This window comes from Salvelinus alpinus, chromosome 31 (genome assembly GCF_045679555.1).
Source record: "Salvelinus alpinus chromosome 31, SLU_Salpinus.1, whole genome shotgun sequence".
NCBI lineage: Eukaryota > Metazoa > Chordata > Actinopteri > Salmoniformes > Salmonidae > Salvelinus > Salvelinus alpinus.
Window position 1 is genome coordinate 15,483,660 of NC_092116.1, and position 14,761 is coordinate 15,498,420.

The 14,761-nt window shown below is 43.3% G+C and overlaps 2 protein-coding genes and 1 pseudogene across 3 annotated transcripts; 1 reads left to right on the forward strand and 2 right to left on the reverse strand.

The window, feature by feature from the left end:
• The first annotated feature begins 1,433 nt into the window (after positions 1-1,433).
• On the forward strand, positions 1,434-3,297 carry LOC139561386 (UDP-glucuronosyltransferase 2B31-like; annotated as a pseudogene).
• On the reverse strand, positions 3,276-7,815 carry LOC139561389 (placenta-specific gene 8 protein-like). The gene is made up of 3 exons (XM_071378443.1): positions 7,545-7,815; positions 5,455-5,639; positions 3,276-4,407 (listed from the first exon to the last, which is right to left on the reverse strand). Exons 1-3 carry the CDS (start codon positions 7,672-7,674, stop codon positions 4,180-4,182), a joined length of 543 nt encoding a protein of 180 aa, XP_071234544.1. The 5' UTR covers positions 7,675-7,815; the 3' UTR covers positions 3,276-4,179.
• Positions 7,816-8,358: 543 nt separating this feature from the next.
• LOC139561390 (cornifelin homolog B-like) lies at positions 8,359-14,319 on the reverse strand. Of its 2 annotated transcripts, none has more exons than XM_071378444.1 (4): positions 14,170-14,319; positions 12,667-12,783; positions 12,088-12,242; positions 8,359-9,293 (listed from the first exon to the last, which is right to left on the reverse strand). In XM_071378444.1, the coding sequence occupies exons 1-4, from the start codon at positions 14,240-14,242 to the stop codon at positions 9,171-9,173; spliced, it is 468 nt and encodes a 155-aa protein (XP_071234545.1). In that variant the 5' UTR covers positions 14,243-14,319; the 3' UTR covers positions 8,359-9,170. The 2 variants fall into 2 exon arrangements, with proteins under 2 accessions (XP_071234545.1, XP_071234546.1); XM_071378445.1 differs by having other exon boundaries at positions 12,667-12,780; positions 14,170-14,243.
• Between the last annotated feature and the right edge of the window lie 442 nt (positions 14,320-14,761).

The following is a 14,761-nucleotide window of genomic DNA, read 5'->3' on the forward strand; positions in this document are numbered from 1 at the left end:
CCATATTTCACTGTCTGTGTTGTTCTCTGGCGCTACAGTGCATTCGGAAAGTATTCAGACCCCTTGACTTTTTCCACATTTTGTCTCATTACAGCATTATGGATAAACAAATATATATATCCTCATCAATCTACACACAATACCCCATAATGACAAAGAAAAAACAAGTTTAGACATTTCAGCAATTTTTATTTTTTTTTTAAATACTTCAATTTTACATTTTACATAAGTATTTAGACCTTTTACTCAGTACTTTGTTGAAGCACCTTTGGCAGTGATTACAGCCTTGAGTCTTCTTGGGTGTGACACTACAAGCTTGGCACACCTACTGTATATTTGCGGACTTTCTCACATTCTTCTCTGCAGATCCTCTCAAACTCTGTCAAGTTGGATGGGGAGCATCGCGTCACAACTTTTTTCAGGTCTTTCCAAAGATGTTAGATTGCGTTCAAATCCGGGCTCTGGCTGGGCCACTCATGGACATTCAGAGACTTGTCCCGAAGCCATTCCTGCGTTGTCTTGGCTGTGTGCTTAAGGTCGTTGTCCTGTTGGAAGGTGAGTAGTAGGTGCCAGGCGCACCGGTGTCAAGAACTGCAACACTGCTGGGTTTTTCACCCTCAACAGTTTCCCGTGTGTATCAAGAATGGTACACCACCCAAAGGACATCCAACCAACTTGACACAACTGTGGGAAGCATTGGAGTCAACATGGGCCAGCATCCCTGTGGAATGCTGTAGACACCTTGTAGAGTCCATGCCCCAACGAATTGAGGCTGTTCTGAGGGCAAAATGGGGTGCAACTCAATATTAGGAAGGTGTTCCTAATGTTTTGTACACTCAGTGTATCAAACCATCTGTACCTCTGTCAATGCAAATAGAATACTGCAACACTACCTTTGCACTCTGCAAAGAACAGAGCGTGTGTATGTGTGGAGTTTGGGAACGCAGATTGATATATATATATTCATTGTTCTACATGTAAACTTTGCAAGTCTATATTTTATATTCCATGTCATGGATCAGGATCCATGAAGCCTTTCACTACTTAATATTCCAGTCCCCTGCCTCTGGCTCTCTAGCAGACCAAGCAGACCGATATGATACAATGCCCCCTCTGTAGAGCATATCCAACCTAATCGCCTTAACTGTGTTGTTACCAGGACAGTGTTATTAAGGTTCATTAAACTAAAGTTCACTATGGACTTTAGTGAAGTTGGGCTGTAATGGTATTTCAGTAGCCTGCTTTCTGAGTTTTATTAAATAATACAACACTTTCTGTTTGTTGATGGATTACCACACTTTAATAAGTATTGTAGAGTCTCGTCTAAAGTCCTAGCTCGCATTAGCTCACATGGAGCAGGTAGCCTAGTGGTTAGAGCAAAAGGTTGCTGGATCGAATCCCCAAGCTGACAAGGTAAAAATCTGTCGTTCTGCCCCTGAACAAGGCAGTTAACCCACTGTTCACCGGTAGGCTGTCATTGTAAATAACTGACTTGCCTAGTTAAATAAAGGTTAAATAAAAAAACATGAAAAAACATGAGTCACACCAGAGCTGGCTCTGGTTTACACACATGTTCTTTATTTGTTTTGTGGGATTGGACCTCCTTAATCAAGGCCATATGACTTCTCCACAGACAGCTATGATGATAAGAGTGACATCTCCTTTCTTGGCTGCCCTTTACTTCCTGATTCTATCGCCCGGCAATGGTTGCCACTGTAGCGCCGGCAGTAGGAAGATCCTGGTGGTCCCGGTGGATGTCAGCCACTGGGTCAACATGGAGGTCATCATCCATGAGCTCCACTCCCGAGGTCACGACCTCACCATGCTGCGCTCTGCCAAGAGCTGGTACATCTCCCAGAAGTTCCCTCTCTACAGCTCCATCACCGTCCTCATGCTGGAGGACGAGGTGGACAAGAACTTCCATGACAAGATGCTGCAAAGGATTCTGGGAATCAGGACGCTGCCGCCCTTCCTGCAGTCCTCCACCATCAGTACGAGATCACATCCATGCAGCCGACAGGCCACAAGGTCTGCGCCAGAGCGGACGTTCTGGCGCAGATGATCCAGCGTTCATGGTGATCCAGCGTTCATGGCTTGGCTCTGGGATGCTCGGTTTGACCTGGTGCTGACTGATCCTGCTCTGCCCACATGGATCCTCCTGGCCAACTACCTCCGTCTGCTTCTGGTCTTCAACCTGCCCTGGATCAACACGGGAGAGGGTCACTTCGCCTTCGCCCCCTCGCCACTGTCCTACGTCCTCGTGTCGGGCAAAGAGCTCTCTGACCACATGGACTTCCTCTAGAGAACCAGAAACGTGTTGCATTATGTCTATAGTGTGGTGGCGCAATATTTCTTTGTTAACCATTGGTACGCCAACCTGCTCAAATGTCACTTCCCCTCTGCTGCTGACTTGCTCTCCATGCAGCGCTCAGCAGACGTGTGGCTGATGCAGGTGGACTTTGTCTTTGAGTTCCTGTGGCCCACCATGCCCAACGTGGTCTATATGGGGGGCTTCTAGTATCGTCCGGGCAGGCCGCTCCCTGCTGACCTGGAGGCCTTAGGGGCCTTCATGCAGAGCACGTGGTGGTGGTCATGTCTCTGGGAATGCTGGTGTCCACCCTGCATAAGGAGGTGACCGAGGCGGTGGCCCAAGCCTTTGCCCTGCTGCCCCACAAGGTGGTGTGGAGGTTCCTGGGAGGAAGACCCTCTTCCCTGGGGAACAACACCCTGCTACTGGACTGGCTCCCCGAGAGCAACCTCCTGGGCCAACCCAAAACCTGCGTCGTGGCTCACGGAGGCACCAATGGCCTGGAAGAGGCCATCTACAATGGGGTCCCTGTGCTGGGCCTGCCGCTCCTCCTCAATGTCTGGAGGCTGCCACTCTCACCACAGTGGACTTCCTGGAGGCCCTAAGGGACATCCTGGAGAATCCCTCCTACTGCCACAGAATGCAGAAGATCTTTGGCCTGTACCGCAACACGCCCCTGTCCCCTCTCGCCAGCGCCACCTTCTGGTTTGAGTATGTGATGAGGAACGTCGTCCCACCTGCACACCGAAGCCTACAGCATGTCCTGGTACTCCAACCACAGCTTGGATGTGGCGACGCTGCTCCTGGCCCTCAGCGGGGTCTCTCTCTGGGCCTCAGTTTCTGTCTGCAGCAGACTGTGCTGCAGGAGCTCCAGGAGAAAGACCAAGCTGGAGTGAGCTTGTTAACTGACAGTGTCTTGATGTGTAATATATTGTAACATTTTCATAAGCAGACTGGAAAATACTTGTTTCGTTAAATGTTTATTGAGTTTAACTAAGAATATACACGTTTCAGGCAAAGCAACTGTTCACATTAACATTATCTTTGTATAGATGATGTTTTCATTTTTAAATGCAATAAGACCATACAGTAACATATTCAACATTACATCCATGACATTAGAGATGGACTCCTCTCTTCCCTAATGTACAATAATGTTCTTTACTGTTTTGGAAAGTCAGAGGGAGAGACGGAGGGAGGTCACAGCAGTGTAAAAATAAACCTGAGCTTTAATGATGAACATGTGTCACTGTGACTGTTAGCACAGTCCTATCAGAGAGGGCTACAGCCTTCCCCTCTCTCTCCCTCTCTCTCTCTCTCTCCCCCTCTCTCTCTCCCTCTCTCTCTCCCTCTGATACTGGCCTTATCCACAGACATTAACAACTGTCTGGCTCTCAAGGTAACAGAAGGCTTACTTACGTCACATCGTGTAAATCGATGTGCCCTTGAGCAAGGCACTTAATCCTAAATGCTCCAGGGTCGCCGTTGATAATGGCAGACCCTGGCCGTGACCCCACTCTCAGAGGGTGTCTCAGGGGGAGTTGGGATATGCAAAAAATACATTTCCAATTCACACATGTATACAATACACACTTGCACATGTGAAATAGGACAAATATAGGCACCCACCAAATGTTCATTATTATATAACAATCTGCATTGGGTGATTGATATAGTTAAAAGAGTAGATACTTACATTTCACAGCTATCCTTATGTACAGTAAATGCTGGAATTGTGCAAGATTTGAATTCCAATGCCTCAAGTCTTATACGTCTATACATTGTGCGTCACCTCCATTACATCACCTCTATGAAATCACCACCAGAGGGCGTGGCTAACCCAGTGAGGTTTCTGTGTCTTGGGTCAAAGGTTACATGAATCTAGTGCTCAAGATGGCCTGAGGGGCAGAGGTGATCATAGGCTGTGATGTGATGACCCCAGGCTGGGAGGCCATCAACATGGGCTGACCGGGCAGCATGGTGGGCTGTGCGTTGATGACGGTGAAGGTCTGTCTGCGTCTCTTGATCTCCCTGGCCATCTGGCACCAGGAGCAGACGTTGCAGAAGGTGGAGTACACACAGTCCGCCATCATGTCACCCTGAACACACATATAGACACGATTATGATCCCAAAATTCCCTGTTTTTCTAGAAATACCAATTTGGATGATTCTTGGATTTCTTGCTTATGCCTGCCTGATTCTGGGAATGTTCCACCCAGGATTTTGTTTTTACTTGCAATGAGGTATCAGCAGAGGTTTCAAACCTGGGATACTGTATGATTACATAGACTACCGAGCTGTTGTATTAACTGGACAGAAGCTCTCAGGAGGCTGAAGAAATTTGGCTTGGCACCAAAAACCCTCACAAATTTTTACAGATGCACAATTGAGAGCATCCTGTCGGGTTGTATCACCGCCTGGTACGGCAACTGCACCACCCGCAACCGCAGGGCTCTCCAGAGGGTGGTGCGGTCTGTCCAACGCATCACCGGGGGCAAACTACCTGCCCTCCAGGACACCTACAGTACCCAATGTCACAGGAAGGCCAAAAAGATCATCAAGGACAACAACAACCACCCGAGCCACTGCCTGTTCACCCCGATATCATCCAGAAGACAAGGTCAGTACAGGTGCATCAAAGCGGGGACCGAGGGACTGAAAGACAGCTTCTATCTCAAGGTCAGATTGTTAAATAGCCACCACTAACACATTATAGGCTGCTGCCCTATATACATAGACCTGAAATCACTGGCCACTTTAATAATGTTTATATATTTAGCATTACTCATCTCATATGTATATACTGTATTCTATCCTATTCTTCTGTATCTTACTCTATGCCGCTCTGACATTGCTCGCCCAAATATTTATATATTCTTAATTCCATTCCTTTACTTTAGATTTGTGTGTATTGTTTGATATTACTTGTTAGATATTACTGCACTTTTGGAGCCAGAAACACAAGCATTTCACTACACCCGCAACAACATCTGCTAAACACGTGTATGTGACAATTTTCTTTTTTTTGTTGATTTGTTGTGTTGTATGTACTGCCTCACGTTTACACAGTCTGTAGGCCTACTCTAACAGTCTTCCTTGTCTAGTTTCTTTATTCAGGCGTTCAGTTCGACATTCGTTAACCCACCTGAATGCCATAGCGGTTACGTACAGCCACCCTCATGGACATGGACACAGGAGGAGTGCAGGTTGGCACCCCTACCAGCTGGGTGGAGGACCATAAGACGTCCAGCATGGGGAGACAGAAACACTCTCCGAACTCTGAGGTGGTGGTGCAGGCGAAACAGGGGAAGCACCAGCAGGCAAAACAGCCTGATCATAGGGTCGCAAAGCGCAGGTCAGGGAAGAGATCTGTTAACACTGATTACGACACTTATCTCACTCACTTTGATTAGTGGCTAGTAACGCTGTCAGTCAGGTCCATATGTATTTGGACAGTGACACAATTTGCATAATTTTGGCTCTGCACGCCACCACAATGGATTTGAAAGGAAACAATCAAGATGTGTTTTAAGTGTAGACTTTCATCTTTAATTTAAGGGTTTTGTAAAAATTATTGTATGAACCGTGTAGGAATTAGAACTATTTTTATACATAACCCCCCAATTTTAGGGGCTCAAAAGTAATTGGACAAACTAACATAATCATAAATTAAATTGTGAGTTTTAATACTTGGTTGGAAATCTCTTGCAGTCAATGATTGCCTGAAGTCTGGAACCGATAGACATCGGTAGACATTCTTCCCTGGCGATGCCAGGCCTTTACTGCAGCTGTCTGTTCCTGCTTGTTATTGGGGAATTCTGCCTTCAATTTTGGCTTCAACAAGTGAAATGCATGCTTATTTGGATTCAGGTCAGGTGATTGACTTGGCCATTGCAGAACATTCCACTTCTTTGCCTTAAAAAAGTATTGGGTTGCTTTCACAGTATGCTTCGGGTCATTGTCCATCTGCACGGTGAAGTGCCGTCAAATGAGTTTTGAAACATTTGGCTGAATCTGAATAGATAATCTAGCCCTAAACACTTTAGAATTCATCCTGCTGCTTTTGTCAGCAGTCACATCATCAATAAATACAAAGGAACCAGTTCCATTGGTAGCCATACATGCTCACGGCATAATATTACCTCCACCATGCATCTCTTCCCATCATTCTGGTACAAGTTGATCTTTGTCTCATCTGTCCATAGGATGTTGTTCCAGAACTATACAGGCTTTTTTAGATGTTTTTTTGACAAACTCTAATCTGGTCTTCCTGTTTTTGAGGCTTACCAATGGTTTACATCTTGTGGTAAACCCTCTATTTACTAGTCTTCTCTTAATTGTTGACTTTGACACAGATACGCCTACCTCCTGAAGGGTGTTCTGGATCTGGCCAACTGAAGGGGTTTCTCTTCATCAGGGAAAAAATTATTCTGTCATCCACCACATTTGTTTTCCGTGGTCTTCTGGGCCTTTTGGTGTTCCTGAGCTCAGCAGTGTGTTCTTTCTTTTTAAGAATGTACCAAATGGTTGATTTGGCCACACCTAAAGTTTTGCTATCTCTCTGATGGGTTTGTTTTGATTTGTCAGCCTAACGATGGCTTGCTTCACTGGCAGTGACAGCTCTTTGGACTTCATATTGAGGGTTAACAGCAACAGATTCCAAATGCAAATGCCACACAACTCTAGACCTTTTACCTGCTTACTTGTAAATGAACTAATGAGGGAATAACACACACCTGGCATGGAACAGCTGAGCAGCCAATTGTCCAATTACTTTTGGTCCCTTAAAAAGGGGGGGACCACAAATAAAAAGTGCTGTAATTCCTACACCGTTCAGCCGATTTGGATGTAAATGCATACCTCAAATTAAAGCTGAAAGTATGCACTTTCAGCTCATATTCATTATTTAATTTTAACTCCAATATGCTGTGGTAATAACTTGGACTAAGTCCAAGTTATTATTATTTTAGGACAATGTCCAAATATTTATGGACCTGACTGTATGGGCTATAATACTCCATTGATGTCTCAAAATATTCCAAACACGGCGTAAGTCAAAACGGAACAATGTAATGTATAACATATGTGCTTTTTATAAAACAATGTTTTAATAAGGTATTCCGAAATACACAATGTAAATGAATAGTGAACTCTGAATTCAAATTTTTGCAGAGAAATGTGAATGATTCGCTGAACACTGGATAAATGGACAAACAAATAGACAGACAGACTCACAGACTTGCAAGTCGTCGAAGCAGTCACAAATGCCAGTGCCCCACTGGTTAGAGTGGACAGCTATGAAAGCTGGTGTCTGAGGCTGAGGAGGCTGAGAATGTTGGTTGTTGATTATCACACTCGTTGCCATGGTGACTGGCCGGGCCACTCGACTAAGGACAAAGAACCTGAACAAAAGGCAACAACAAACATCAATGAATTGTTACTTTTTCCTAACTTTTGGCTCTTTCTGCCTCCCCAATGCCAACTTGCTGAAATCAAATATGAAATACCCCCCCCACATCTTTCACCTGGCTTCGAAATGCGCTTTAATAGCTCTGCACTTCCTTCTATTCTAAGTGGCTAATTCACGTCTTACAAGTGGAGCCCCTTCAATCATCACTTAACAACCAATAGGCTACTGTGTGCACTCTGGTACTGTTTATTTCCAAATTGTAGTCTATATAGTATTCACCATTAACCTGATGTTAAAACGTATAAGTCTATGTCGTCTACGTATAAGTCTCCCCATCAAATACAAATCATTGCAGCCTATAATTCTAAGAGTGGGGTATGTTCAATCTAAGTCCTGTTTTCTTGGATTATGACTCTTAATAAAATATACTCACCTGAAATGGACAGCTCTGCCTGGCTGTATCCAGGTTTGTGATAGGTATCTCCGGACCAGAGGTTGCATTAAAAACCATATCATTCAGGAACTAAATTATAGAACACTATTTGCATGTGTGTGGTTTGCATAAGATTCAACACCTTCACTAAATATCAGTGACATACAGTATCCTCTGTATTAACGTCACAGATAAAGGACAGACACTCATCTTTTAATAATTTATTCACCATTAATTAAGATACATTTATACTGCAAACATGAACGATATATCTGAATGTATGTTTTGTTGTTTGGAAATGTGTCACACCTATTTCTCTCGTATATGTTTCTACAATACATTTGCACATGTTTTGTACATTTAGCATAGTGGTAGATAAAAAGGTCCAGTTTTCAAAAGGGTTTTGGAAACTTATTTATACATACATATTCATTCATCTTTCACACACCCCAAAAAATCTAAAGGGCCTTTACAGATACAGAGTAAACTATTTCAGCTGTCAGCAGGGCGGAAGTGAACGTGAACAACCTAAGAACAGGATACTATTGCAGACCTGCTTGAAACTGAATGGAGAACAGTTTTGGGTGGCTCACAGTACAGGTGTACACGTGTGTGACGTTCAATGGTGACGAGTTTGGTGACAGTGAGCGGTGATAGAAGAGTCAACAGAGGATAGAAAGCACAGGAGATTGGTGGCCCTTTAATTGTGGAGGACGGGCCCGTAGTAATGGCTGGAGCGGAATTAATGGAATGGTATCAAATACACCATTTGCTCCATTCCGGACATTATTATGAGCCGTCCTCCCATCAGCAGCTTCCTGTAGTAGAAAGTGCAGTCCGCGATAAGGCTTGGTATTGTTACTATTCCATGAACATGAGTCTATTGATGATGATGTTGATTATTATTAGTCTAATGACTATTATGAAGGTGGAGGAGGAAGAGGATGAAGAGGAGGGATATATGATGATGATGGTGCATGATGCCGAAGAAGAGGATGAGGAAGAACGAGGTCTGTCCTTATCTTACATGTGGGTTGATGAGAGTGACTGGTTGGAGGCGGGTCTTCATCTCTCTTGACATTTGACACCAGGTGCAGGGCCCGCAGAAGAAGGAATAGACACAGTCATTACACATGGTGCCCTTTTAGGGAGGAGACAGAGATACATCACATTACACCTGATCTAGGATCAGTTAACACTGACTGCATGGATCAATGAATCAATTAGCGGAGATAGACTGTCTGATCGGAGTTCAGCACTGTGCCATCTTCAGAACATTATGCATTACTCCCTGAGTAGCCTGGTCCCCAATCAGTTCTATCATTACAACTCATTGATTGGCATGACTAGGATTGGCAAGGAGAGGAATGTTAACACAGACAGACTGGTACACAGGCAACCCCCTCAGTATGCAGGTATTGAAACAGACGTTGAGTACTCTAAAAGAAATGTGGGCATGGTCTGGGCCACAGGTACTCCTGAAACCTAGGTCATTAGAACTGGTTAGGAGAATTCTGCAATCAGATTAGAAGGTGAGGTGAACATTGTTACTTATATTTCTTCCTTTTTTAAGGTATTTTTCTTAAAATTGCATTGTTGGTTAAGGGCTTGTAAGTAAGCATTTCAATGTAAGGTCTACACCTTTTGTATTCGGCGCATGTGACAAATACAATTTGATTTGATTTGATCATGAATTACTGGAGAGATGGAGGGACTGATAGTTGTACACTATTTTGAGATATAACACATTCACATGTACAGTCAAAGGAACTGGGCGATACACATAATTTGTATGGACATTGTATTCATATGCATTATTTTCACAAAATGTTTAAATAATACAACATCTTCAACAATAATTATGGCCTAGACCTATGAAGCCCAGAGTTTTTTCTGGTCAGATCCTGTGATCAGGAAAAACTCTAGTCATAAGGCATGCCAAGCCTTATGACTCTTGTTCTTCTATACATTCATGTACATACTACCTCAATTGGCCCGACCAACCAGTGCTCCGGCACATTGGCACAATCTGCATTGTGTCCCACCACCCACCACCCGCCAACCACTCTTTTACACTACTGCTACTCTCTGTTCATCATATATGCGTAGTCACTTTAACCATATCTACATGTACATACTACCTCAATCAGCCTGACTAACCGGTGTCTGTATGTAGCCTCGCTACTGTTATAGCCTCGTTACCAGAGGTGTGGACTCGAGTCACATGACTAGGACTCGAGTCAGACTTGAGTCACAAATATGATGACTTGCACTCGACTTTGACTTTAACACCAATGACTCGTGACTTGACTTGGACTTGAGCCTTATGACTTGACCTGACTTGATACCTTCCCCAAGCCCAATTATTTAAAATTATGCTATTAAAAAAAGTGTGCAGCGCATCAACTCTTCATTTAACGGATTACAGTTTGAATCGGACAGCAGCCAATCAAATTGTGCCAGCTGAGAAAAAGTTGTGCGTGGCAGTGCAGAGGAACGTCGGCGAGTGAATTCAGATGGAGCCCTTGGAAAGATGATACAACAAATTATTATTTTTGGATATAAAGACGACGCTGTATCAACAAAAAACGGATTGCAACTTGCAAAACATGCGGGAAGAAAATTACAGGCGGAGGCGCAACAATTTCCAACTTTGTTCGACATTTGAAGCTGCACAAAGAATGGTAAGTCATGGCTAATATAGCCGACAGTGTTACGCTCGTCGTTTGAATGAGGAGACCAAGGTGCAGCGTGGTAGGCGAACATCTTACTTTTATTAAAATGAACACCAAAAAAACAACAAAATACAAAACGAACGTAAAGTTCTGCAGGCTACACAGCAACTATACAAAATCAAGATCCCACAAACTAAAGTGGGCAAAAGGCTGCCTAAGTATGATCCCCAATCAGAGACAACGATAGACAGCTGCCTCTGATTGGGAACCATACCAGGCAAACAAAGAAATAGGAAAACTAGATTGCCCACCCTAGTCACACCCTGACCTAACCAAAATAGAGAATTAAAAGGATCTCTAAGGTCAGGGCGTGACAGACAGCTATATATTTTATTACTTCACTAGTGTATCATGTAGGCTAACGTACTGTTAAATCAATGAGCCTCCACACAGTCAGTCAGTGCGGGAACGCGATCATTGCACCCAAGATTGAGCTACAACTGGCTAGGCAGTTGGTAGCCTAAATCCTGCTTGATGTTACTGCTGTTCCTTAAACCACTGACATACGTTAGCCTGCTGTAACTAGACACAGAGAGAGAGAGAAAGTATGTGTGTGTGTGTGCGCGCGTTTGCGTGCGGGGGGGGGGGGGTGGTCTTTCTCATGGCTACCCATGTATTTCCATGGAAATATCTAGTTTATTTGGAAGGTAATAAATATATAGATCATTTTAAAAGCATTCATGATTTGCGTAAATGTAATATACTAACTATTACTCTTGGTATTACATTTGGTGAAGAGCACATTATGACTTGTTTAGGACTCGAGACTCAAGGTTTAGGACTTGAGACTCGACTTGATACTTGACGTTCTTGACTTGAGACTTGACTCGGACATGCCTGTCGTGACTTGAGACTTGATTTGGGACTTGAGTGCTAAGACTTAAGACTTACTTGTGACTTGTAAAACAATGACTTGGTCACACCTCTGCTCGCTACTGTATATAGCCTCGCTACTGTTATTTTTCACTGTCTTTTTACTGTTGTTTTTATTTCTTTACTCACCTATTGTTCACATAATACCTTTTTTGCACTGTTGGTTAGAGCCTGTAAGTAAGCATTTCAATGTAAGGTCTACACCTGTTGTATTCGGTGCACGTGATAAATAAACGTTGCTTTGATTTGATTTGTGCTAACAGTAAACAATGAGAAAACCAAACGTCATGACTCTAGACAAGATCATGGCGTTCTGTGTGTCCTTACCTCGATGCCGTAGCGCTGGCGGATCCCCACCCTCAGGGACATGGTGGCGGGGGGGATAAGGCCGAAGCCATTTAGCAGGGGCAGACACAGGCACTCCCCAGCCTCCCTCGCCGTTATACAGGCAAAGCAGGGGAAGCACCAGAATGCTAAGCAACCTATAAAGGGAGATAGAGGACAAGAAATGACAGTGATTTACCCATGGGATAATTTTTTATTGACATTTATTTATTCAGGCAAGTCAGTTAAGAACAAATTCTTATTTACAATGACGGCCTATCCCGGCCAACACTGGGCCAATTCTGCACCATCCTATGGGACTCCCAATCACAGCCGGATGTGATGCAGCCTGGATTCAAAACAGGTACTGCAGTGACACCTCTAGCACTGAGATGCAGTGTCTTAGACCGCTGCGCCACTCGGGAGCCCAAACTACAAACGAATGTGTTATGTTGTTGATTGAAACAAGTTTGCCCCCCATTGAATGGAATTGAGCGGTAAAAGAGGCCTTGTTTTTAAAGATGATCAATATATGTACACACACAAACATGCTCGTACGCACACACGAACACAGACACTTACATGAAGACATATCCTTGGTGCAGTCACAGATTTCGGAGCTCCATTGGTTTGAGGTAATGGCCTGAACAAAGGGCTTGGGCTGCTGGATGACCATCGTGTTTGCCATGGTGGCGTCTTCTGTGAAGATAAAAAAAAAAGAATATATACTGTATGTATATATTTTTTTTTACAAAAGTCACACCACCAGCAAATCAATATAGGGCGATGTTTCATGCTTCACAAAAATGGCGCCAGAACTAGTTCTCAAGATAGTTTGTGAAATTCTTCAAAACTAGTTGAAGTTATTCAAAATGCTGTATGCTGTACAGAGAAGCCTAGTGTTTAGAGCTTAGTTGTCCCCAGGCTTTACAACTGCTCCTTTGAACATGAGCTAGAAGGAGTCATAGTCCAACTCAAACTGTAAATTCAACCTTGACTCAGGGGTAGACGTAATAGAGTAAAACTGTAAATCCATAACACTCCAATTAGTATGACATGTTACGTTTCGTATGGTATGTATTCATTTGTGGATGTCCGTCACCCATTTCATACTCATAGAAAAAAGGTTCCAAAAGGGTTCTTCAGCTGTCCCCATAGGAGAACCCTTTTTGGTTCCTGGTAGAACTCTTTTTGGTTCCAGGTAAAACCCTTTGGAGTTCCATGTAGAAGCCTCAGTGGAAAGGGTTCTACATTGAACCTAAAAGGGTTCTTCAAAGGGTTCTCCTATGGTGACAGCCGAAGAACCTTTTAAGGTTCTAGATTTTTTTTAAGAGTCTATGTTACGAATTACAATTTCTACAATATGTTACGAATTGCAATTTGTACAATATGTTACGAATTTGCAAAACATATATGTTACGAATTCCAATTTGTTGTGGCTAACATTAGCTAGGTGGCTATGTGGCTAACACTAATGTTAGCTAGGCTTTGGGTTAAGGGTTAAGTTTAGAGTTAGGGTTAAGGTTAGTGTTAAATTAAAGAGTTATGAGATAGGGTTAAGGTTAGGATTAGGTTTAGCTAACATGCTAAGTAGTTGCAAAGTAGCTAAAAAGTAGTAAGTAGTTTCTTATCCGCTAAAGCGCTGAAGTTGTCGTGATGAGATTCGAACCCGCACCCTTTGGGGTTGCTAGATGTTCGCGTTATACGCCCACTCACCATGACCAACCACCCTACAAGTAACCTTCTGTCTTATGTAACCATACTATACGTAACATATCATTCTAATTTGAGAGTCCCTGATTTATGTTTACTGTGTTACATCTAGTGAGACCAGGCTTGTAAATTATCATTACATTCAGCAGTATGTGATTCCCCTTTCCCTTTCATTCCTTATGCCATACAGAAAATAAATACATGTTTTAATATATGTGTAAATATGAAATATACGTTTGGCCAATTTTTTATATTTCTAAATAAATGTGAAATATAAAAAATAGCCAAAATATATTTCATATTTTCACAAATATTGATTTTCCGTATAGAGGGACTAAGCTCCCTGGTCTTTGCTCATAGACATAGTCTTACCCGAGTTAGCTTCAGAGAAGAGGATGGTGAAGAGGAATGCTGAGTGACTGAAACCAAGCAAGAAGTGTGGCATGCTATATGTGGGGGCAGAGAAAGTAGGGCGGGCAGGCAGGCAGGCAGGCAGGCAGGCAGGCAGGCAATAGGCTTACAAACCAGTGTTTCACCCATTAACTAGTCTATCCAGTTTGTCTAAATAGTTGAGACTGTCAGACACAGGCTTTCCTCATAAGCCCCACACCTCAAAAGACTGACCCGACCGCGACAAACTTGAAATTCTGGGGCACTGTAATGTACTGTTAAATGCATAGTTTCTCCTGGTCAGGTCATATGGTCAGGAAAACATCCGGGCCCTAATCATTAGCATCAAGCCTTTTTTGTGTCCAAACAAGTTTAGCTTGGCAAACCATGCAAGTTATTTTAACGAGCAATTATGATATCTGGTAGCATTGAAGATATGATCTCCCTGTATGTTAGCATTGTAGTTTATCAAGATTCTTCCAAATAGCTTGCAGTGCTACTGTTTCTCTAGAACAGGGCTATCCAACCCTGTTCCTGGAGAGGTACAGTCCTGTAGGTTTTCACTCCAACCCTA